At 33.8% G+C, this 27,099-nt stretch overlaps 1 protein-coding gene and 1 pseudogene across 2 annotated transcripts in view; one reads left to right on the plus strand and one right to left on the minus strand.

The window, feature by feature from the left end:
- The window catches only part of CSMD3 (CUB and Sushi multiple domains 3), a 1,208,741-nt gene that overhangs the window by 306,491 nt on the left and 875,151 nt on the right, over nt 1–27,099 (minus strand). For both annotated transcript variants that reach the window (XM_032760296.2, XM_032760295.2), the window contains 2 exons: nt 24,175–24,301; nt 22,263–22,465 (listed from right to left, as the gene is read on the minus strand). In XM_032760296.2, the coding sequence (XP_032616187.1) occupies nt 22,263–22,465; nt 24,175–24,301 (330 nt within the window). The remainder of the gene's footprint in view (nt 1–22,262; nt 22,466–24,174; nt 24,302–27,099) is intronic.
- LOC116813531 (large ribosomal subunit protein eL30-like) lies at nt 9,821–10,249 on the plus strand (annotated as a pseudogene).

The following is a 27,099-nucleotide window of genomic DNA, read 5'->3' on the forward strand; positions in this document are numbered from 1 at the left end:
ATATATATAAATATATATATAAAAATAAAAAAATATATAAATATATATATATAAAGACCCTTTAACAAGTCAAGGCATACTAAAATACTAAAGTTTCAAATTTTAATATTGTACAGTGTTTGAACTTTCATTCTTTTAAAGAAATCACACTTAAATGTCTTCCTGTTTATTGTTTTCAATAATTGCTATTTACTTAAAATTGTAAAAACTGAAGATTTTTAGCACTCTACTAACTGAATATTTTAAGATTTTCGGTGATTTTCCTGAATAGCTATGAAAATCTAAAGGTTTTATTTTCAAAATCATTCAGTATCATAGTAGGGCATTTTGGTTTATTTGCAAAATAGTACTTCAAAAACCCAAACCTTTCTAGGACTTATTGACAATGATCAGGAAAAAGAGAACATGGTACTGGCATACTATGTTCTTTTATTTATTTTTTGAATCAGCTTTACTTTGTCTCTCTCTCTCTCTCTCACAACCACATCCACAAACACACACCACTTAGTTCAATTATTTCAACTGCATATAAAAATATTTGTATATTTTAACAACAGTTTTATCGTGATGGGTAAATATTACAATTTTATTGGTTGCAATTATGAATTCTGTGTACACAACAACCAATTCCTAGTACATTTCTGTTTTTTAATTTTATAAGAGCTTTGTTTTTATTATGAGATTATGTACCACCAAAATTTACATTTGTATTTTATCACAAAATAAATAATTTTATGTTTAATATTAAATTTTAATTTGTGGCCTTTGCTCACTTTTAAATATTTAAAGATAATTTTTTTGCTTAAAGTTTTTTTAAAAGAGTTGTGATGTTTATAACATATGTAAAAGTAAGATAAATGAAAACATGCCCCAAAGAACTGAAGGAGGAAATGGAAATACACTATTAGAAGGTTCTTACATGATATGTGAGGTGGTATAATATTATTTAATGATGGATTTGTCTATTTGACATAATGACAGGTTTTCTTTCATAAGCCAAAGATACACGTTACAAGTGTTAGAGCAAATGCTTTCCTTTCCTCCCAAAAGAGGTATAGCTAATAAGCTAATAGAAGAGAAAAAAATGATGGTAAGAAAAAAGTGACAATTAACAGGTGGATTCAATAAAAAAATAGCAATATGGTAGACAAACTTTAACCAAGTGAATAATTATATTAAACATAAGTAGTCTAATGGTTAAAAGACTCCAACTAAGGGAGAGAGATTTTCAAACAATAAAAAATCAAGATGCAACCATACGCTATTTACTAGTAGTCTACTTTAAATATAAAGACACTGATAACTTAAAAGTAAAAAGATGTTAAAAGGCATAACATGACACACTAATCATATGATATATATATAGACAAAGGAAAATTACCAGAGAAAAAGAGAGAGATTTCATATCAATAAAAGGGTCAAAAAAGGGTCAAAAAAAATCCATAGCATCCAAAATGTATGCAGCTCATAACATATCTTCAAAATGCATGAGGCAAAAAATAAAAGTAAAAGATAAAAAGAATAAATAGACAAATGTGAAACCGCAGTGGGGCATTTTAACACTTTTCTTGAGTAGTTGACAAAATAAGTGAACAGGAAGTAATGATATTGAATAATTAACACTATCAACAAAATTGATATTTATAAAACTCTTCAAAAACAATGGTAATACACTTTTTTTAGGTAGGTATACATGGTATTTAAAAAAAAAAACATGCTGGGCTATGGTTTTCTCAGTAAAACAAGTCTGAGTAAATTTAAAACTAATAAAATATTAATTTTTAACTGAATGTATAATATATGTTTATCTTTAACACAATCAACTTTCGAATACTTTATTTTGACTTCATGAAATGAATACAAAAATAAAACTTGCATTGGAATTTAAGTATTTGAGGCAATCAATGTTACTGATTCTCTATTTGAAGCAATTGATGTGACTCATATAAAAATAGATTTTTTCAACTATTTGTGAAGTTCTGCTAAGAGAGCTGGCATATTAACACTCTTCATACATTCTCAGAAGACAATTTAGAATACAAAGTGATGAAATTAGTATAGTATTCATTTGACCTAAATACAAAGTCCTGCTTTTTAAAACATAGTTGTGTCTTCTGGTTTTCACATCATCAGTGATAACACTATGGTCCTCATGTATGTTAACATACACTGTATGCAAGTTGCAAGTTCATCACTACTTTTTAAAAAAAATTTAATTGAGCTTTTTTATAATTAGTGTGCAGACATTATTAGCAGTTTATACATAATCCTTAATATAAGTACTAAAAATCTAAAAATCATGCAGCCAATCCAAACATCTATTCTAACGATTTATCATCTTTAAGTTTGTAGGCAATTTATTCATTAAAAAAATACCAAGTAATAATATCTTAAAATAACTAGTTATACACTCTTAGGTCTAAAGTCCCAACATATACCAGGATTTAAACACAGTAAACCAGGATTCAAACACAGTAAATTCTCAATCAAAATATCCCATTCTTCATAACATGCTAGCAAGTAATTAGGAAACAAAAACCTGTTACTAACAAAGATGTCGTGATGCCAGTGATAAATTGAATACCAAGGAGCACTTTAATTTAGGAAATAATTCCAATAAAAAGAACATGACAAGTGACATCAGCACAATGGCAAAATAGAAAGTCCTGTACACTCTACCCCCAAAAAACACAAATTGAAGAACAAATCATCGACAAATTTCCTTTATGAGAAATCCAGAAACTAAGTGAAAGGCTCCTGCAGCCCAGGTGAATGTGAAACCAGACTGACCAAAACTAGTAGAGAGATCCAGAACACCCTCTCGCCAGAATCCCCACCACTGGCACAGTGCCATATAATCAGGAAGAGATTCACCCTTAGCTCCCAGCTTCTCCCAGAGGAGAAAAGGCCTTGGTTTGCACATGTAGCACCCCGACCATTCCAAGAGGACTCCACAAAGGTCTGGCTTCTGTCTTGCCAGTCTTGGATCTCTGATGGGACCAGCACAGTATACCAGCTGGGGAAAACAGAGATGGAAGCTAGGGGCAATTGATGCCCCTAGCTTCAAGCTTCCCTGCTGCTCAGATGTCCCAAGTCTTCTTTGCTGCTCAGCATAACATGAGCAATAACAGCAACCACAAAAAACAAACAAACAAAATCAGCTCTCAGCTTCTCTCTGAGAAGAAAAAGAGTTGATCTAAGCATCCAATGCCCCAACTTTGCCGGGACTACCCAAAGAACTGGCAACTATTTGCCAGTCTTAGAACTGTAACTGGTCTGTCACAAAAAAGGGATAATGGAAATAGTGGTTCAGACTGGTAGATGTCATAGTTTCCCCCAGTGGGTCAGCACACAGCAAATACACAAAAAGCACAGCTAATGGGGTACAGTGGCTCACACCTATAATCCCAGTACTTTAAATATTTGAAAGGCCGAGTTCAGGAGTTTGAGACCAGCCTGAACATCATGGTAAAACCACATCCCTACAAAAAATACAAAAATTAGCCAGCAGAGTGGTGCATGTCTATAGTCTCAGCTACTCAGAAGGCTGAGGCAGAAGGATCAGTTTGAGCCTGGAAGGTTGAGACTGCCGTAAGCTGTAAGCACGCTGCTGCACTCCAGCCTGGATGACAGAGCAAGACTCTGCCTCAAAAAAACAAACCAACAAAAATCCAGCTGTCTGTTTCTCCTTGCAAAAGGAAAGAGTTGTTGGTAGAGACTCTAGAATCTCTGGCCAGGCTGGTTGATGGTGGTCTTCTCTTGTACAAGCAGAGTCTGGGCAGACGGGATGCAGTGTGTATAATTGGATAATACACATACACCAATGCAGAACATCAAGGAAAATTAAGAATCAGAAAAGAATAATTCAAACAAAGGAATAAGATAAATCTCCAGACAGCAACGTTAATAAAATGAGGTTATACAATTTATCTGACAGACAAATCAAAATAACTATCATAAAGATGCTCAACTATCATAAACAAAGCTCAAGAGAATCATGCATGAACAAAATGAGAATTCCAACAAACAGAAAATATAAGAAAGTACCAAACAGAAATATGGGGCTGAAGAACACAATAACTAAAGTGAAAAATAACTAGCGAGGTTCAGCAGCAGACTAGATCAAGCTAATAAAAGGACCAGCAACTCAAGGACACATCATTAAAAATAATTCAGTCCAAAGAGCAAAAAGAATAAAATAATGAAAAAAGTGAAGAAACTTTAAGGCTCACAATTTAGGGACCAATATTTACATTATGAGAGTGTCAGAAGGAGAAGAGAAAAAGAAAAACAAGACAGTTTACTCAAATAAATAATAGCTAAAATTTTCCCAAACCTGGAGAATGAAATGAACATCCAGACCCAAGAAGTCCAAAGAACACCAAATAAGAGTAACTTAAATAAATCCATACTGAGACAATTACAAGCAAATTGTCAATAGTCATTAAAGACAAAGAAAACATTTTGAAAGCAGAAAGAGAAGAACAACTTGCCACATATAAGGGAAGCTCCATAAGAGTAGCTATTTCAGCAGAAACTTTGCAGACCATAAAGGAGAGTGATGGTATATTTCAAATGTGGAAAGAAAAAATAGCCTGCCACCATACATGGCCAAACTGTCTTTCAAAAATGAAGGACAGAAAAAGACTCCCATACAAAAGCTGAAGGAGCTCATCACCATTAGACTTACCTTAGAAGAAATGCCAAGAAAGTTCTTCAATTTGAAATGAAAGGATTCTACACAGCAAACATACAACACAAGAATATATAAAACTCAGTTGGGACTTTGCATTAGAAGTCCGTGTTGATCCTACCACAATGGAATACAGCATTGGGCAGAATTCCAAAGCCCTTGACTCCGGGCCAGTACCCACAGAGGGAATACTTATTCTTACACCAGGCAAGACAGAAATCTGTAGCCACAGCTACAGCAGAAGGGCTTAAGCCCTAGCTGACTGAAATGGTCTTGGGCCTCAAATAAATTTCAGTGGCGGCAATTCTGCAGTGACCATGGTCTTTGGGTGAGCCCCAGTGCTGCATTGACCTGGAAGGCTGTGGGCTTATGGTGCAACCCAGTGTGACACCAGCTGCGGGGGCCACAGAAGCACCTATGTCACCCCTCCTCTAACACAGTCACCCCTCCTCTAGCACGGTGCAGAGACAAAGAGAGAGACATCTTCCACTTGAGGGAAGGAGAGGGAAGAGTACTGGGGACTTTGCCTTGGAAACTAGTACAGTGCCACCACAGCACAACACAGCATGGGGCAGATCCCCAAAGCCCCTGATTTCAGGCCACTGCTCCCATCATTTCTTCTAGATCCACCCCATGCCAGAAGGAAATCTGCTACCCTGGCAGGATGGAACAAACCAAATCCGAGCTGGCTTCACTACCAGCTGCTTAAAGTGGACTTGAGGCTATCAATAAACATCAGCAGCAGTCAGGCCATGATTATGGGCACTGGGTGAGCCTCAGTGCTGTGCTGGTCTGGAAGATTGCAGGCTTTGGGTGCCAGTTACAACAGCCACAGGAATGGCCACATAACCCCTTCCCAAACTCCAGGCAGCTGAGTATGAAGAGACTCCTGTTTGAGGTAATGAGAGGAAGGTGAGTGAAGGATCATCCTGGCAACCCAAGAAATTTTCCATGATCTCCCAAAAGTCCATCAGAAATAAGTACATAGAAGTCCACAAGATGGTTGGAGTGTAATTGGACTTAGAATACTCTCTAGTACTAAAACAGCTGTAGTGACTACAAGCTTGGGGAACTCAATAATAAATCCTATTTGAATTTTTGAAATGTTCTCTGAAGAAGGATGGGTACTAGCAAGGCCAGATTGTGAAAACTGGAATAAATAACTAACTCTGTAATGCTCAGACATTGATTGACACATGTCCACAAGCCTCAAGAACATTCAAGAAAATATGATCTAACCAAACAGACTAACTAAGGCACCAGTGATTAACCTTGGAGTGGCCGAGATATGCAACCTTTTGGTGAATTCAAAATAGCTAATTTGAGGAAGCTCAGTGAACTTCAAGAAACTTAGATAAGATAATCAATTTAGAAGTTTATTAGATAAATTATATATATAAATAATTAAAAAATCAAATAGAAACCTAAAAATGAAAAATACAATTGATGAACTGATGAATGCAAAAATGCATTAGAATGTCTCAACAGCAGAATTGATTAAGCAGAAGAAAGAATTCATGACCTGGAAGACAGGTTATTTGAAAATACACAGTCAAAGGATTAAGAAGAATAAAGAAGGCTTACAAGATTTAGAAAACGGCTTCAAGAAGGCAGATCTAAGTGTCACTGGACTTAAAGAAGGAGTGAGAGGTAAGGATACAAAGTATATTCAAAGAAATGGTAACAGAGAACATTCCAAAATTAGAGAAAAATATGAATATCCAGGTACAGAAAGGTCAAAGATCACAAAGCAGAGTCAACCAAAATAACACTATCCCAGAGCATTTAATAATCAAACTCTCAAATGTCAAGGACAAAGAGGATTCTACAAATAGCAAAAGCAAAGCAAATAACATATAAATGAGCTATGATACATTTGGCAGTAGACTTCTCAGCAAGCTATGAGAGAGTGTCATGGAATATTCAAAGTGCTAAAGGCAAAAAAATTTCTAACCAAGAATATAGTAGTGAGAAAAACTGCCTTTCAAACATGACGGAGAAATAAAAACTTTCACAGACAAACAAAAGCTAAGAGACTTCATCATCATAACTGTCTTACAAGAAATGCTAATAAGAGTCCTTCCATCTGAAAAAAAAAGGATGTTACAGCAAGAAATCATCTGAAAGTATAAAACTCACTGGTAAAATTAAGTACACAGACAAATTCAGAATATTCTAATACTGTAATTGTGGTGTGTCACACTTGTATCTTTAGCCTGAAGAAGAAAAGACACATCTATCAAAAATAATAACTATAAGAATTTGTTAAGAGATAGACAATATGGAAAGATATAAATTGATACAACAAAAAGCCTAAATATGGGGAGGAGTATGAAATCAAAATGCAGGGCTTTATAGATTTTTCTTTGTTTGTTTCTATGCTTTTCTCTGCCACCAAACTTAAGTAGCCATTAGTTTAAAATAACTTGTACAATTAAAAGATTTTCTTTGTAAGCCATACAGTAATCACAAAACATAGGCTTATAAAAGAGAAAGTAAAAATAAAAAGCAAGGGATTCAAACATACTAACTTTGTGGTTAAGAAAATCACTTAACCACAAAGGAAGTGAAGAAGAAAGAAAAAGAAGAGTTATAAAATAACCAGAAAAAAAAGTAACAAAATGACATTTGTAAGTCCTTATCTATTAATAATGGCACTGAATGTAAATTGACTCGATTTTCAATTGAAAAACAAAGTGGCTGAATGAACTAATAAGACCGAAATATATGCTGCTTACAAGGAACATGCTCATCTATAAGGACATGCATATACTGAACGTGAAGGAATGAAACATGTATTTTATGCAAATGGAAACCAGAAAAGAGCAAGAGTAGCTATACTTAGATAAAATAGACAGCAAGTCAAAAAACTGAAAAGACACAAAGGAAGTCATTATGTAATAATGAAGGGGTCAATTTATCAAGAGGATATAACAATCATAAATATATATATATATATATGTACCCAATATCAAAGCACCCAAATATTTAAAGCAGATATTAATACAGCTAAAGGGAGAGAGAAAGAACAGTACAATAATAGTGGGGGACTTCAACACTCCACAATCAGCAATGGATAGATCATCCAGACAGAAAATCAGCAAAGAAACATTGGAATAAAACTACACTGCACACCAAATGGACCTACTTGACATTTGCAAAAGATTGTATCTGGTTGCTGCAGAGTATACATACTTCTCATTAGCACCAGGAACATTCTCTGAGATAGAGCACAGGTTATGCCACAAAACAAGTCTTGACAAATTCCAAAATATTTTAATCATCTTTTCTGACTATAATGGAATAAAACCAGAAATTAAAGACAAAAGAAACATTAGAAATTGTACAAATAACATGGAAATTAAATGACATGCTCCTGAACAACCAATGGGTCAGTGAAAAAATTAAGAAGGAAATTAAAAGATTTCTTGAAAAAAGGAAATGTAAACAAAACACCCCAAATAAAACCTAAAATATACAGCAAAAGCAGTACTAATTTATAGCAGGAAACACCTATACAAAAAAGTAGAAAGACTTCAAATTAACAATCTGATGCTCCTCAAAGAACTAGAAAACAATGACAAATCAAACCCCAAATTAGTAGAAGGAAAGAAATTATAAAGATCAGAACAGGAAAAAAAATTGAGAGTGAAAAAAGACACAAAGGATAAAATGAAAACTCTCTTTTCGAAAAGATTAACTAAATTAACAATTTTTTCTTAGCTAGACTAAGAGAAAAGAGAGAAGACTCAGGTAAAAATCACAGCCAAAAAATGAGACATTAAAACTGATACCACAGAAACACAAGGAATTATTAGAGACTACTATGAAGAAGAATACACAAACAAATGGGAAAACTTAGAAGAAGTAGATGAATTTCTGGACACATAAATCTACTAAAATTGATCCATGAAGAAATAGAAAACTTGAGCAGACCAATAACAAGTAATGAGTTCAAAGTAGTAAAAAAAAAGTCTCCCATCAATAAAAAACTCAAGAACTAATGGACTCACTGCTAAATTCTACCAAACATTTAGAGAAGACCTAATACCAATTCTAATCACACTATTTCAAAAAACTGAAAAGGAGGTACACTTCCAAACTCATTCTATGAGGCGAATTTACTCTGATACCAAAACCAAAGACACAGCAGAAAAAGAAAACGAAGAGCCTCAACCAAATACTAGCAAACTGAACACAACGACACATTAAAAAGATCATTTACTGTGATCAAGAGGGATACATCCCTGGGATGCAAATATCATTCAACATATTCAAATCAGTGCACAGGATTCATCTCATTAGCAGAATCATGGAAATAAACTATATGAAGCATTGCAACAAATACCAAAAAAAAAAAAAAAGGAGTCAACAAAATTCGGCATCCCCTAATGATAACAACTCTCAAAAAACTGGTTATGGAAGAAATATATCTAAAAATAACAAAGGCCACATATAAAAAAACCCACAGCTAACATTATCCTAAACAGGGAAATGTCGATAGCCTTTTTTCTAAGATCTGGAATGAGACAAGGCCAAGAATGACCACTTTTATAACTTTTATTCATCATAGTACCAAAAGTCCTGCCCAGATCAATTAAATGAGAGAAAGAAATAAAAAGGCATCTAAATTAGGAAGAAGTAATATTGTCCTTGTGTGCAGATGACATGATCTTATATTGAGAGAAACCTAAAGATTCAACCAAAATGTTGTTAGAACTTATAAATAAACTTAGTAATGTGGCAGGATACAAAATCAACATACAAAACTCAGTAGCGTTTTTATATGGCAATAACAAACCATCTGAAAAAAAATCATGAAATAAATCCCGTTTACAATAGCTACAAAATACATAAAATACCTAGAAATAAATTTAACTAAAGGAGTGAAATCTCTCTGCAATGAAATTTATAAAACACTATTAAAAAATAGGACACAAGAAAAATGGAAAGACATTTAAATGTTCATAGATTGGAAGAATTAATAGTTTTATAAGGTCCTTACTACCCAAAGTTATTTACAAATTCAAAGTAATTTCTTCCAAAGTATCAATACCATTTTCTTGCTCCTTGGCAATCTTGGTGGGTGCTCCTGAGTGGGGCCTGTCCTTCACCTAAGGCAGGAAGATGGGGGCCACAAAGAAGATGAAAATATCACTGGAGTCAATTAACTCTAGAGTCCAACTCATTATGAAAAGTGGAAAGTATAGGCCAATATCTCAGATGAACATGGATACAAAGAGCCTCAACCAAATACTAGCAAACTGAACACAACACCACATTAAAAAGATGCTAGGGTACAAGCCAACTCTGAAGATGATCAGACAAGGCAAAGCAAAATTCATCATCCTCTCTAGAAACTGCCGGACTTTGAAGAAATCTGAATTAGAGTACTAAATATTGTTGGCCAAAACTGGTATCCATCACTACAGTGTCAATAACACTGAATTGGGTACAGCATGTGAAATATACTACATACAATGCATACTGGCTATCATTAATCTGGGTGATTCTGATATCATTAGAAGCATGCCAGAACAGTCTGGTGAAAAGTAAACAATGCAAAATTTTTATTTAATAAAACTTGCCAGAGTTCATTTTTTTATTTAAAAAAAAGTACCAACACCACTCTTCAGAGAAAATTTTTTAAAAATTCTAAAATTCCTACAGGATCACAAAAGACCCTGAATAACTAAAGCAATTTGGGAGCAAAAAGAATAAAGATAGCTTAGTGGCATCAAGCTATCTGACTTTAAAATATACTGCAAAGCTATAGTAATCAAGACAGTGTGATACTGACATAAAAATAGACACACAGACCAACGGAAGAGGAAAAATAACTCAGAAATAATTCCATATATCTACAGCCAACTCATTTTTAACAGACACACTGTGAAAGGACTTCAATAAATTGTGCTGCAGAAATTGGATATCCATACGTAGAAGAATAAAACTAGACCCCTATCTCTCACCATATACAAAACTAAAATCAAAATAGGTTAAGACCTAAATGTTAGTCCTTAATCTATGAAACTACCAGAAGAAAACATTGGGAAATACTTCAGGACATTAGTTCTGGCAAATATTTTTTGCATAAGACCTCAAAATACAGGCAACACAAGCAAAACTAAATGAATGTGATTTATCAAACTAAACAGCTTCTGTAAAGCAAAGTAAACAATCAACAGAGTGAAGAGATAACCTACAGAATGGGAGAAAATATTTGCTAACTGCCCATCTGACAAGGGATTAATAACCAGAATATATAAGGAACTAAAACAACTCAATAGCAAAAAAAAAAAAACACCAAAACAAACCAAAACAAAAAGAAACCCACAAATAATCCAATTAATAATTGAGCAAATGCTTTGATTAGGCATTTTTCAAAATAAGACATACAAATGGCCACCAGGTAAGTGAAAAAATGCTTAACATCACTAATCATCAGGGAAATGAGAATCAAAACCACAACGAGATATCTCACACCAGTTAAAATGGCTATCAGAAAGACAGAAAATAACATGCTGAGCCAGATGCAAAAAAAAGAGGGAATGCTCATGCACTGTTGGTGTGAATGTTAATTAATGCAGCAACTATATAAAATAACATGGAGTTTCCCTTAAAAGCTAAAAATACAACTACCACATGATCCAGCATTCCCACTGCTGGGTATTTATCTAAAAGAAAGAAAATTAATGTATCAAAGAGATAGCTGCACGTGCATGTTTATTGCAGCCCTATTCATAATAACCAAGGTATTCAATCAACCATCATTTGATGGATGGATAAAGAAAATGTGCTATATATACACAATGGAATGTTATTCAGCCACGGGGAGGAAAAACATAAAAACATGTCACTTACAGTAACATTGGTGGAACTACAGGACATTATGTTAAGTGAAATAAGCCAACCACAGAAAGACAAATATTGCATGTTTTCACTTATATATGGGGGCTAACAAAAAATTGATCTCATGGAGGTAGTGAGTCAAATGGTGGTTACTAGATACCGGGAATTGTAGCATTCCAATGGGATAAAGAGGGTATAAAAATACAGTTATATAGAAGGCACAAATTCTATTGTTAAATAGTACAGTAGAGTGATGATAGTTAATAAGAATTTATTTTATATTTCAAAATAGCTAGAAGAGAATATTTAAAATGTACAACACAAAGAAATGACAAATGTTTGATATAATGAATATTCCAGTTACTCTTATTTGATAGTTACATATTGTATGCATGTATCAAAATATCCCTTGTACTCCATAAATATGTACAACTATTACACATCAATAAAAAAGAGAAATAGAAAACACCTCAATACAAATGAAACAAAAACACACTATGCCTAAATGCAGAGTAACAGAAAACACAGGACTATGTAAGAAATTCATAGCAATAAACATCTACATAAAAAGGAAAAATGTCTCAAGTAAATAACCTAACTTTCTACTTCAAGGAACTAGAAGAACAAAGAAGCTCACAGTTAGCAGAAGGAAGGAAATAATCAAGATTAAAGAAAATATAAAAACACAATAGAAAATAGAAAAACAATTAAAAATAAAACTAGAGTTGGTTTCTTGAAAATCTCAACACAATTGAGATTCCCTTAGCTATTCTAAGAAAAACGAGATAAGACTAAAATAAATAAAATCAGAAAAGAAAGAATAATGCTACAAAAATAAGAGACATAAGAGACTATATTGAACAATTATATGATAAGCTGGATAATTGAGAGAAAGAAGTGGATACATTTATAGAAATATACAGTCTACCAAGACTAAATCATGAGAAATAGAAAGCCTGAACAGACTCATTATTAATATGGCCATTTGAGCAGTATTTTAAAATCTCCCAACAAAGAAAAGTCCATGACCAGATGACTTCACTGGTGAATTCTACCAAACGTTTAAATAAGAATTAATTTTTATCCTTCTCAAACTCCTCCCACTAACCCCCGCAAATTGAAACAAAACAAAACAAAACCAAAAACAAACAAAAAAAATTTTCAAATTAATTTTGTAAAGGCAATATTCCCTGATGCCAAAGCCAGAAAAATACATCACAAGAAAAGAAAACAAGAAATCAATATTTCTGATGAATACATGTACAAAAATCCTCAACAAAATACTAGCAAACTAAATCCAACAGCACATTAAAGTGTTAAAAGAATCACACACAATGTCCAAGTCGGATTTATTCCTGGGACAGAAAGATAGTTCAATACACAAAAATCAATTATTTTGATACACCACATTAACAGAATAATGGATTAAGATCACATGATCACATGATAATTTCAATAGATGCAGAAAAAGCATTTGACAAAATTAAATACCTTTTCATGTTAAAAAAGAATCCTCAATACATTAGGAATAGAAGAAGAAAAATGTTTCAACATTATAAAGGCCATATATCAAAAGACCACACCTAACATCATACTGTCTGGAAAACAAACAAACAAAAAAAAAACAGAACTTTTCCTCCAAGATCAGGAATAAGCCAAGGATGCTCACTTCCCACTCCTGTTTAGCATAGTACTGCTAGTCCTGGCCAGAGAAGTTCAGGCAAGAAAAAGAAACAAAAGGCCTCCAAACTGAAAAAAAAAAAAAAAAAAAAATTGGTAAAATAATGTCTGTTGGCAGATGACACAATCTCATATATAGAATATCCTAAAGACTTTATCAAAAAAACTGTTGGAACTAATAAATTCAGTAAAGTTTCAGGATACAAAATCAACATACAAAAATCAATTGTGTTTCTATATACACTAACAACGAACTATCTAAAAAGAATACTCAGAAAACAATCTAATTTAAAATAATCTCATAAAGAATAAAATACTTAGAAATAATTTAACTAAGGAGGAGACAGACTTGTATACTGAAAACTATAAAACAATAATGAAAGAAATTAAAGATACAAACAAATAGAAGAACAGCCTCTGTTCATGGATTGTAAACAGAAAAAAAATTTTCTACTATTCACATGAAACCAAAAATAACTTGAATAGCCAAATCGGTTTTGCGAAAGAATAAAAAACTGAAGGCATCAGACCTCCTGATTTCAAATATATATTACCAAAGTACAATAATCAAAACTGTATGGTACTGGCATAAAGAGAGACATATAGAACAATGGAAGAGAATAGAGAGACCAGAAATAAATCTATGAAAGGGTAACAGGTCCACACCATAAGACAGGGCAACAAAAAGGTGTGGGCAGTGGGGGAGGGGTACCAGGAATGCACAAAGGGGAGAGGATAGTCTCCTTGACAAATGGTATTTAGAAAACTGGATATCCACAAGCAAAAAATGAAATTAGACCTTTATCTTACAGCATACACAAAAATCAACTCAAAATGGATTAAAAGCTTAAATGCCAGACCTGAAACTGTAAAACTTCCAGAAGAAAAAAAAAAAGAGAAGAAAGCTTTATAACGTTGGTATTCACAATGATTTCATGGACATGACACCAAAGGCATAGGTGACGAAAACAAAAATAAACAGGAATACATCCAACTTAAAAGCTTCTGTACAATCAACAGGGAGAAATGGCAAGCTATGGAATGGGAGAAAATATTTTCAAGCCATACATCTAATAATAGATCAATATCCAAAAGACATAGGGAACCTCTACACCTCAATAGCAAATGACTGATAAAAAACAGTCAAAGGTCTTGAATAGGCATTTCTATAAAGAAGGCATAGAAATGGACAACAGGTATATGAAGAAATGGTTAACATCACTAATCATCAAGGAAATGCAAATTAAAATCTCAATAATATATTACCTCATACCTGTCAGGAGGGTTATTATTTATTTTTAAAAAAAGGTGTTGGCAAGAATATGGAGAAATAGAAACTCTTACATGCTATTGGTGGGAATGCAAAATGGTGCCAGCCACTATGGAAAATATTATGAAGGTTCCTCAAAAAAGCTGAAAATGGAACTACTTTACGATCCAACAATCCCATTTCTAGATATTTATCCTAAATAATTAAAATGAGGATCTCGAGGAGGTATTAGTATTCCTAAGTTCATTGCAGTATTATGCACTATAGCCAAGATGTTGGAAACAACTTAATTGTCTAATGACAGATTAAGAAAATATGGGAAAGACACACAGTGGAATACGATTTGGTCTCTAAAAGGATTCTGCAATATTCAGCAACATGAGTGAAACTTGAGGACATTATGCTAAATAAAACAAGCCAGTCACAGAAACACAACTGCTGCATGACTTCACTTACATGAGGTATCTAAAATAGTCAAATTAATAGAATCAGAGCGTGAAATGGTTTTTTCCAGGGGCTTAGGGGAGATGGGATATGAGAGTTACTAATCAACTGGCACAATATTTCAGTTTAGCAATATAAATAAGCTTTAGGGACCTGCTATACAGTGTTGTACCTATAGCCAAAATAATGTACTCTGCACCTAAAAATTTGCTTAAAAAGCAGATCTCATGTTAATTGTTCTTACCACAGTAAAATAAATTGCAATAAAAATAATGTGGTTGTCAAAGATAGGTACTGTAAAATGATTAACACATATTTAATATATCAGGTACTTTAAAATGATGAAGATGTATTTAATGCATTATTGTGGCTTCAAATAACCATTCAATCTGATTCATATTTTGGCATATATTAATAAAACTGCCCTCTTCACTAGCCTATAAAATGTAAACATGATACACAAAATAATAGTGTTTCATTTAATTCAATGTTTTACTAATTTCTGTTCACACAGCTAAATAAATGATCAGTGCATGATTTTCCCTCTTAAAAAAGCTTTATCACTTATCTAAATAAGTTTTATTGAAATGGGATTATGTGTTACTCTCTGTTTTTTTTAAAAAAAATGTTTCTGTATGTATGAAATTCTTGGATTTACAAATAGTGATTAAAAAACTGGCTGGGTGCGGTGGCTCACGCCTGTAATCCCAGCACTTTGGGAGGTCGAGGTGGGCGGATCACGAGGTAGGAGATCGAGACCATCCTGGCGAACATGGTGAAACCCCGTCTCTACTAAAAATACAAAAAAAATTAGCAGGGCATGATGGCGGGCGCCTGTAGTCCCAGCTGCTTGGGAGGCTGAGGCAGGAGAATGGCATGAACCCAGGAGGCGGAGCTTGCAGTGAGCCGAGATCGCGCCACTGCACTCCAGCCTGGGCGACAGAGCAAGACTCCATCTCAAAACAAACAAACAAACAAACAAACAAAAACTACTCTGATCATTTTCTGCTATCTTTTTGGTTTCATTTCAATTTTCACAAGGATTGGTTTTTGTAGAATCCTTGCTGATCTCTGCTTGGGTGTTTCTTGACAGCCCCTTCAGTAGAACTGACTTTCCTTTTGGACCTCTTAGTGGATATCAGCTTTCATAAGAAATGAATGTTCAGTACATACTTTTTCATTAAACATTTAATTTTTAAAATCTCATTGCTGCCATAAAGGTCTATTGCAAGATAATAAAGCATATTTTAATGATAAAGTAATTAGTTCCAAATTTACACAATAAAATAAACAGCATATATACTCGTGGCATGAGTATTCAGGATATATTTTGTAGGTCTGTAAATCAACTGCTCAGTCTCTATTTCTACACATACTTCAAGAACACATATTTCCCATATTTCCACCTAATCCTGGCCAATTCATGGCCTGGCAGTCTTATGTATCATTAAAACCACAATACATGCTGTGGCATAATTATCTGTTATACAAAATATCTGTCGGGGCAACAATGTCAAATGCTCCTCCCGGCCAGGCACAGTGGCTCATGCCTGTAATCCCAGCACTTTGGGAGGCTGAGGCAGGCGGATCACAAGGTCAGGAGATCGAGACCGTCTTGGCTAACATGGTGAAACCCCGTCTCTACTAAAAATACAAAAAATTAGCTGGGCATGGTGGCACGCACCTGTAATCCCAGCTATTTGGGAGGCTGAGGCAGGAGAATCGCTTGAACCCGGGAGGTATAGGTTGCAGTGAGCCAAGATTGCACCACTGCACTCCAGCCTGGGTGACAGAGCAACTCTGTCTCAAAAAATAAATAATAAAAAAATAATAATAAATGCTCCTCCCACCACCATCTAGGGTCAGAATGGGTGACCTGTTCATATCTAAGAATGTTTCATTTTATCTATAAGTGTCTTACATGCTATCCTCGAAAGGTAAGTGTTAATTACCTGGCATCTGGAAAAAGTTGAGAAATAGATACAAGTTATTACGGCAAAAACCACGATTACTTTTGCATCAACCTAACAGTATTTGTCTTTCAGATGTAACCATGCATTATAATTACTGAGCACTGCAAACTTATGTCACAAAGCAAGGATCTAATAAATACACTGTGGCTTATTTTAATGAACTATTAATAGTGATACTTTGTTAAAAAGGGAAAATACAGGATACATGTCAAAACAGTCAGAATGCCAAGACAACAAGCATAAATGAGGACTGTCCTGAGTAAACCAGGGAAGAGCAGTACATATGTGGAAATAAGTAATTCTGTCTAGTAATTCATTGCTACTAGGAGTAGCATTTAGCCTAGGCCCTGGAAAATGACTAAAAATGTACAAATTTTGAATGTAGGCACAAGAGTTTCAGGAATATGGAAGAGAGTTTGCAAAGCAGTAGAAACGTGCAACGATATTGTCCTTTCAGGACAATTTAATTAGACCTCTGGATGTATATAAATGAATAGTGAGGAGTGAAGCTGGCAGGTAGGTTGGGACATATTCTGGAGGCTTTAAATGTCATGCCAAAGTTTTGAGTTTAGATTTGTGTGGCCATTAAATAATTTTCAACAGAGAAGTGATGTCCAATTTTGTATTTCGGAAAGGTCAGTCAGGTAGAAATGTGGAGAGAAGTTTTGCTGGAGGGATAAAGAAGTGAGTGGCTAGTCGACTGTTAGAGCAGTGCAGGGAACAATAATAAGGATGAGAACAAAGGCAGGGGCACCATGCAATCGGTTAAAGCTAGGGAACTTCAACCTCTCATGGCTAAGGGATCTATTTCCTTGAGATTTTTCAACAATATTAGCTATGGGCCTCAGCATTTTGTATTACCCAGCAGGGGAAGATTCTCAACAGAGAGGTCAAAGAGTGAAGAGCATAGAAAATGCTCTGTCAGAATCTACTATTCTGTGGGCAAATGACAGCATGATACCCAACGGTATCCTCCCTGGGGAACTAAAGTGGAATGAGACAGGCAGATTAAAATGTAAGCAGAGGATATAGAAGCTGACTGCTGAGAAGTGAGGACAGCACATAGGACAGAATGAAGTAGCAATGTTAGACTTAAGTAGCTCTGATTAAGCAAAAGTGCCTTGCAGACAATAACACCAAGAGATAAAGCAACAGGCTCTACAAAGGATGAATGGATCACGAAATAAAAGTCATGAGGCTGCCGATAGTGGCTTGATGATTATCAAGTTGGTCTGTGACCTACATTTCTGTTAAATTCACTTTGCAACAAGTTTGGGGAAATATGTATCACCTGTTACATTCATTGGTGAAGACTGTTCTGCTACTATTGCCTGATTTATTATTTTTAATTAATTATTTTGACTTTCAATGGACAGCTATTTGCTCAAAATAAGAATGGAATTAAATTGTACTAATCGGGGAAGCGGGGCTCAAATAAAATCTGACAATTAAAACGACAATACTTCCTGATTGTGTAGGAGCATCCTGGTTTGTGTCTATTGCTGAGCTTAATTTTTATTAGCACTTGCTTTCAATCTCCAAAATACCTTAAGTTTGGATAGTAAATTATATTATTACACTGTACAAAACATGTGTTTTACATAGACATTTTAAGAGACAAAGGTATCCATGATATTAATGTATTTGGGGGCGCAAAGGCACCATAATTAAAATACCATTACCAGCCTGGCCAACATAGTGAGACCTCATCTGTACAAAATAATTTAAAATTAGTGAAGTGTGGTGCACACCTGTAGCCCTAGCTACATGGGGGGCTGAGGTGGGAAGATCGCTTAAACTCAGGAGGTTGAAGTTGCAGTGAGCTGTGATTGTGCCACTGCACTGCACCCTGGGTGACAGAGCAAGACATTGTCTCTAAAAAAACAAAAAACAACGAAAAAACTTCTAGAACAATGAATTGCTAAGCCGTTTATACTGATCTTTATTTGGGGAAAAAGAAATACAACTAGTGGAAGGAGCATGAGCTAGAATAGTAAGAAAATATTTTACTGAAAAGGGATCTTGGCACAGAGTCTGGAAGAAAGCAAAATTTAAGCACAAGGGAGCAGAATTTAAGCATAAGTTAACTAAAGAAAAAAGAAGGTTTGGTGATGGAAAGCAGTAGAGAGAGAGAGAGAGAGTGTGTGTGTGTGCGTATGAAATTAAGAGTTGCTTGAGTTAATGAAAAGAAGAGTTTGAGAATTAATTAGTGATAAATATGTTTAATACCTGGTTCTTAATAGACTCTCCTAGGATGAATGGGTGAATGAATTAGTGGACGGACATATGAATGAATGGGTAGGATGAAATAGATTTATCTAGGGAAGAAGAATTTGGGTAAGGCACTGAAGTGGCAAACATGATCCCACAAGCCAAGTTTGACCCACAGTAGTGGTTTAGTGGCCTATAGTCCAAATACATTCTCTTTAATACCACTTGTATACTTTAGAAACTAGATGACTTTAGATAAAATTTCTTATTTCAAATTCCACTTTAAAATTTTCCTGTCTTCCTATAGGGCAAAATGCCTAGAGCCAGAGAGGGCATCTGTCCCTTTCAAATGGGCATGTATGTACTCCAGCTTTCCTTCATTTCTTCTCCCTGTTTCACTCATATTTCATCTCCTTTTTTAGATTGGGACCTTTGATGTAGTGATTGGAATTATAATCAGGAAACCAAACTGATTAAAAGGTAGAACTCCATTGCAGCTAATAATATATAACTGAAAGCTTTCTATTACCTCTGGCATATTAATGCATGTATCCAGAATAATAATACTGTAATAATAACTGCTAAGCATTTAGTATGTACAAAGCATGACATTAATCTCCTTTCAGACATGTGAGTTTGAGTTATCATGCCAGGCATCTGCTAGTTGTATGATCTTGAACAAATTAACTGACTTTCTGAACATTAACGTATTTCTCTGGGCAATGAGAATGATAACCATATCTTACATGGCGTTTGTGAGAATTAAATGAGATTATGTATATAAAGCATTTTACTTGATTCTTGGCGCCCATCAACAGTTCATTCATGAAAAGAATATTTTCCCATTTCAAATCTGAACACTTGAAAAGCTATGTAAGCACATGTTTTAGAAAAGATCTCTAGCCAAGAGGTTAATTTTTCATTCACAATGTAGTAACCATCAATGTAACTTTATCTCAATAGGTTGGTTTTAAGGCTCAGATCAAATTTCTATTCATCTTAAAAAAAATCTTATGAAGGCAGAGTTATTAAAGTTCTAGTATGAAATATATTGTTTCTATAACTTTAATATGCCCTACAAATATAATAAATATAAAAATGTACTGCTATTTTCACAGATTATCTACAATAAAAATTCCCAGAAATGCATCTAAAATAGTGTGTTTCCACTTAACCAGATAAGGTTGAGTGTAAAGTGTAAGTTGCATTTGTAAACACTGAGCCTGAGACACCTTTCCATATTACTGTATGCAGATATTTAATTGCAATAACAATTTAAGTGGAAAACACTATGTATTACTAATCTAAAGTAAAAGCAAGAATTGTTTATTGCTAAACTACAATAGAAATAACTAAAATTAAGCTGCTGTCTGACAAACTGTTCCTACTTAAAAAAATAAACAGTAGAGGTAGAATATACAAATATGAAGACTATTTCATTGGTAAATATTTTCTAATTCGGAGCCATTTATATTCACCTATTATATGATTATTTTCTTATTTTATTCCCTTTTCTCAAAATATATATTTAAAGTACAAATTTAGAGATACTGACTTTTCGGTTTATACCTCTCTTTCACATGAGCTTGGGTCATATAGTACAAACAATTCGTTTGTGTTAGTAGGGCGAATAATTGTGTTCCATAAACAAAAAGTCAGCCAAGACAATTGTTTAACTGTATAATTGTTTACCTAAAACGGTATATTTTGTTGGCACTGATTTCAAAAGTCCTTCCTTCACACTTTTTAAAATTATTTGTATTATTTATTTTCAAGACATTTCAATGTTACATTTATTTATGTAAAAATAATTGTTCATTAGGTACCAGTTATCTACTCAATACCAAATACTGTGTACACATGATTCTGTTAGATTTAATAACTTTTGTTTTGTTTTGTTTTGTTTTGTTTTGTTTTGTTTTGTTTTTGAGACGGAGTCTCGCTCTGTCGCCCAGGCTAGAGTGCAGTGGCGCAATCTCGGCTCACTGCAAGCTCCGCCTCCCGGGTTCATGCCATTCTCCTGCCTCAGCCTCTCCGAGTAGCTGGGACTACAGGCGCCCGCCACCACGCCCGGCTAATTTTTTTTGTATTTTTAGTAGAGATGGGGTTTCACCGTGGTCTCGATCTCCTGACCTCGTGATCCGCCCGCCTCGGCCTCCCAAAGTGCTGGGATTACAAGCGTGAGCCACCGCGCCCGGCCAGATTTAATAACTTATTTATGAGATGAGCATTGTTAGTCCTATATCAATTAGAAAACCCAGTATCGGGTCACTAGGTAAAGTGCCCAAAATTAGCAGTTAGTAAAGAGCCAGAATTTGAATTCCGACACATTTCAAGAGTACTGGTTTTCACTCATAGTTGATCATAGAAACATTGATACATTTCTGTTAATAGGACTTTTTAAGACTATACAGATAAAAAATCTATTAGATAATTTTCTCAAAGAGATAATGTGCATTAACAAGTTAAAACAGCATTTAAAAATTTTAAGTTTTTATTCATTTTATTCGTCAACTAAACTAAAATTTCTTTTACAGAACAACATATATTTAGCCACTTAGCAGTGCCATGAGAAGAAAAAAATTAACAAGACAAGAACACTGGTAATTACAAGGAATGCTATTTCATTGTCATATTATTGTTATAGAAAATCTTTAATTTAAAAGCCATCTGAAATATTTTGTCAAAGATGTCTGTGAATACATAATTCAGATATTTAAATTTTTTTTTTAAAAAAAACAGGAAAAATGTAGGGTTGTATTTTTTGTAATAGCAAGTAGTCATTTCCTTCCTCATCTGCAAAACTTCATATTTTAAAACTTCCACTTTTACACTATTTCCAGATGATAAGCTTTTGTGATGTAATTTTTTTTTAGCTGAGTAATTTAACACCACTTTTACTTTAAGAATAAATGATTTTACAGGTGGAGAGAAGTCTCAACAATTAATATTCAAAGTTAATTGTATTACCTTTTTCCCATGTATATTTAACCTTTGCTGCAGAAATATAGGAAGACTAGAAACACGAATATTTAAAATCATTAAAATTTTAAAATTAAAATTTTGAACAGTAAAGTTAACATGACTATTTACATCACCTTCCTATTTTGCATTGAAGAAATCTTTTGAAAAAACTTACTTGAAAACTGAATTGCAAATCCAGATTTGCTGATATAAAAATCCGTGTCAAACTGGATGGTCACTATATTGAGGGTGCTATGAATTCCTTCAGGAATAAGAGATCCACTAATTTCCTTTAAAAGCATCTCATTTTCTGGTGGACCATCCCAAACTCGGAGTATATCATGTGATGCTTCCGTATCAAAAGCAAGAAACTGCAAGCTGTTGGAGAACCATATTTCTCTGATTATTCTAAACAAGGATTCAATTTTAAATAAAAAATACAACAAATGTGCATTGTACCTTTTACTAGATATTTCTTTTTTGCTATGTGTTAAAAATGAATTACGTAAACAGCATATATTCTTAATATATTTTTCTTGAGACATATAATTTGTTTCTTTAGAATATTATTAAATACACTATTACATCAACTTTGCAAATTGTAGAAACTTCAGGCATACATTCTTTCTCATGTTCATGGATTTAACTGGGGCAACAGCAGGGGACATTTATAGATAATCTTCTACATGCTAGGCACTGTGCAAAATGTGTTACATATATTTTATTTGTTTAATTGTTATAATGACCCAATGAAATAGGAATAATTTTTATCTCAATTTTACAAATATGGCAAATGGAGTTTAGATAAATGAAATAATTGCCCAAAGAGTGGCATAGTCACAAATTGAACTCAAGTTTTCTGACCCTACAGTACATGCTTTTGCCACATTTCATGTTAAATCTATTCTGTTTTATGTTTAAGCTAGACAAAATTAGAATCGGGTGCTTTTTGTGCTTGGTGCAAAATTTAGAAATCTAATTATATTGACATGCTCAACTCTACATACAATACATTTATGTTTGATACATGAATCGTTACAGCTTTAAATTTGAGTTGCAATTTAACATCAAATAATGTTTAATTTTAAGAAATTGCAGAAATTTGGTGAATTTATTAATTTCAAGTTTAATAATTCTAATATTTATATAAAACAATGCATGACTTAGACTAAAGAAAAATAAACTGGGGATGATATAGTGTAGCCTATTTTGAGTTTGCACATTGCCTTGCAAAAGTAATGTACCAACTCATACTGCATCCATCAATGCATAGCAGTATACTACCTAGAAGCCTGTCTGAAATTCCATTGTATATAAATGGAATTTATATTACTACTTTATATAAGTAGTAATTCTTAAGTTTTAAAGTTATTGTTATTGAAAACACACCAGGTAGCTCATATGTCAAGGATGATTCTAGCCAAAGCAGCATAGTAAGGCTGGGACTGAGAGCCTGTGATAGCTTTGGAAGTCAGACTGGTGTTGATTTGAGATAATGACTCTGTACTTATCTAAGGGGTAGTAACAATGTGAAGAACTCTGCAGAAAAGGGAAATATAACATGATTACATGGGCAGAGAGCAAGTGTTTCACAAACGTGTTTAGGGACAAGGACAACAGGAAATGGTATTCAGTCCCCTTCTATTCTTACTTCTCCTAATTGTTAATGATGCACTAGGGTAATAATCTGCAAAACTCTGTATATCAGTCAAAATGGGCCAGATGTAGTGGCTCACTGTAATCCCAGCATTTTGGGAGGCAGGAGAATTGCTTGAACCCAACATTTTGAGACCAGCCTGGTCAACATAGTGAGACCTCGTTTCTATGAAATATTTAAAAATTAGCCTAGCCCGGTAGCACATGCCTGTATTCCCACCTACTGGGGAGGCTGAGGTGGAAGATCATTTGAGCCCAAGAGGAGGAGGTTGCAGTGAGCCAAGATCATGCCCTGCCTTCTGGTCTGGATGACAGAGCAAGACTCTGCCTCAAGAAAAAAAAAAATGAAATAAATGGATATTAATTTTATATAGGAGTTGGTTAGGTACTTCAGATTCCCTAGTAACGTTGAGAAAATGAAATTCATTTACCTGACAATATTTCCAGGATCTACCTCAATCATCCACATGCAACGCAGATTATTGTCATATGGAAAAGGATAGCCAGGAGATAAGATTCTTCCTGATGATTCTCCTTTAAAACGACCTCCACATTCAGCTGATAAAAAATAATAAAAATGTAAGCCACAATTTAATGCCAATCTTTTCAAAACAATGTACAAATTTCTCATGAGTAGACAAAAGAATACTGATTTCCTTGCTTCTTTAAAGTATACATTTGTATAAACTTTTAAAGTATCAATTGAAGCAAGAATATATAATACAATCAAATAATAGAGTCTCAAGTTAGATCACAGAAAAGACAATAAAACAGAAACCTACTTAAAGAATTAAAACAAGACACACTCAAAACCTCTGAGTTAGGATTCCAAACATTTTAAGATGTGTTGTTAAATAACGATAATTTTAAAAGGGAAACAGATGGTAAGTTGCTCACTGTTAGTGAATTGCAGGCTGAATAATTCATCATCTTGCTACCCCAGCTTTGAGAAAAACTAATCTTTATTGCAGTCCCTCAGGCCTTCTAAATTTCATTGTCCTTTTATTTCCCCTTTAAATCATTTTAAACCCTTTCCCTTGTACTCTCCCAAAAGCCAAAATGGCATTTTTTATTAGATTCCTTACTTCAGTAAAATGTAGTTAGGTTTTGATTTAATGTGGTCTCTAATTTTTATAAAAATTATCAAACTAAGAATGTAAGTATTGTCATGCAATATAATTAAATTTTTATATTTTAGGGGATTCCTTCTCCATTTTAATACTATTTAATACTGTTGTGATAACTGGAGTGATTTTACATAAGTGAACAACCTAGAGTCTCTGTACTGTAAAAGAGAGAAACTAAGTATTTTAGTTAGCATATTGCTCTACATCTTTAAACCCTAGAAACAAGGAAATCACTGTGGAATGCCTTACACATTTGAAGCTTTTGTGATAGTTCTTGCTATCAGGCACTTGTGCATGAGAACCCTCCCCTTATGGCTTTCCCAGCTCTATTTTTCAGAGTTTTTAACACAAGTGACTCCACTTTGATTCTGACAACTTTCCTATTATCTGAGATTAAATAACTGAATTAAACTTTTTATTTTTGATCATTATTATTATTATTAGACCAAAGAAGGTCAAAGCAGGAAAGTTTTAGCATTTAGAAGAGACCTGATAACACTAGAATCTAATGGCTCAAATTTGTAGGCTGCATATATGTTAACTCGTTTCAAAAATTTTAGATACTATATTGCACGAAACTGTGATGGATAGTTTTATGCATCAACTTGTCTAGGCTATTAGCGACAGTTATTTAATTAACTATTTTACAGATACGGATAACATCTACACTCAGTTGACTTGTAGGCCTCATTCAATAAATTCGAAGACCTTAATAGCACAACTAAGTTTCCCGGGGGAAAAAAAAAAAAGGAAATTCTTTCTCAAAACTTCAGCAACTCCTGCCTCAGTTTCTAGGCTATTAACTTGCCCTTTGAACTTTGGACTTACCAGCCCCCACCATTGCATTATTCAGTTCCTTAAATTAAATAAAGCTCTATAGATAGATAGATGGATAGGGAAGACAGAGAGAGAGAAAAAAAAGAGAGAGACAGAGACAAAGAGAAAGAGAGATATCCTTTTGGTGCTGTTTCTCTGGAGAACCCTGACTGATATACCCATGGAGGGCTAAGGGAATATTATCTTTTATTGCAACATTAATTTAATCTAATTTATAATAACACGCTCGGGAGATTTTTAAATTAGAAAGATATTAGTATTTAAGATGTTATCACCATTTATCATTTTTCATTTTTTTCTAACAAAAATCCTGTTTGACAATCTGTAAACATAATTGTATTAATTCATTTTTCATCATGTATTTATGATTTATCACTATTTGGGGCATACATTTAATTTGAGAACAGAGTTGATACTTATTCTTCTTGACTAATTTATAGTCATTTGTAGAATTTTGCACTATATTGCATCTTGAACTTAAACATAGCTGTTTCCCCCTATATTTCTTTGTTATAAAATATTACCTGGCATTTTGACCTCAAATGAGCCAGTGTCATATGCTGTAATACTGGAGTTCATATTCTATATAAAACTTATGTTTGCAGAATAAAATGAAATACAGTGTTTAAAGAAGAGACACAGGTTAAATCCTTCCAGCTACGGTGACTCAAAAACTAATTTTTGTTTGATCAACGAATAAGCTTCAGAAACATAATTACCTACAAATAATCTAAATAATTAAGAAAAGTTTCCTTATTTGACTGATGCTAAAACATAGCTGTAGTAGATATTTAAGGTTAATGAGCACAAGATATTATAACCATAGGCCAAGTGTTAAAGCTATTAATCATTGCGAGTATAGAACACCATCTAAAATAGAATTTCATCTTCTGTTATCATCAAATTATTCAGTATCACTCACCATGTGTCCCACTGTTTATAACTGCTAAATTTATTTGATCATCCATTATTAGAATTTTAATAAAAAAGATTACCCTACCCGTGAAATCTTGTGCAATATCAAGTCAATGTGTTTTGATTTTGAGTACTCGTAAACATAAAATTCATTGATTTGCTGAAAACATAATTAAAACCTTCTGATCTCAGACTAAATATCCTTCCGTTTGTATAAAACCTTTCCAAAAAGTAGAGAATATCTTCAGCTTGTTTCAACACACATAAAAATATATATGCTTTTAATGTATTTGTTTGTGGTTTTAATTTTAAAAACAGCATGGCAAGTCAATTTTTATACATTTATGGTATTGTGCTATTAAACTCTTAAAGCTTTTCTGAACATATTTCATAATCACATCAGAGAGAATTAATCAGTGGTACATTTTTCTCATAACCAATGCCAATGGGCTGATTATTGATCATATTCTAGCTTTT

This window comes from Hylobates moloch, unplaced genomic scaffold, assembly GCF_009828535.3.
Source record: "Hylobates moloch isolate HMO894 unplaced genomic scaffold, HMol_V3 SCAFFOLD_9, whole genome shotgun sequence".
Lineage (NCBI taxonomy): Eukaryota > Metazoa > Chordata > Mammalia > Primates > Hylobatidae > Hylobates > Hylobates moloch.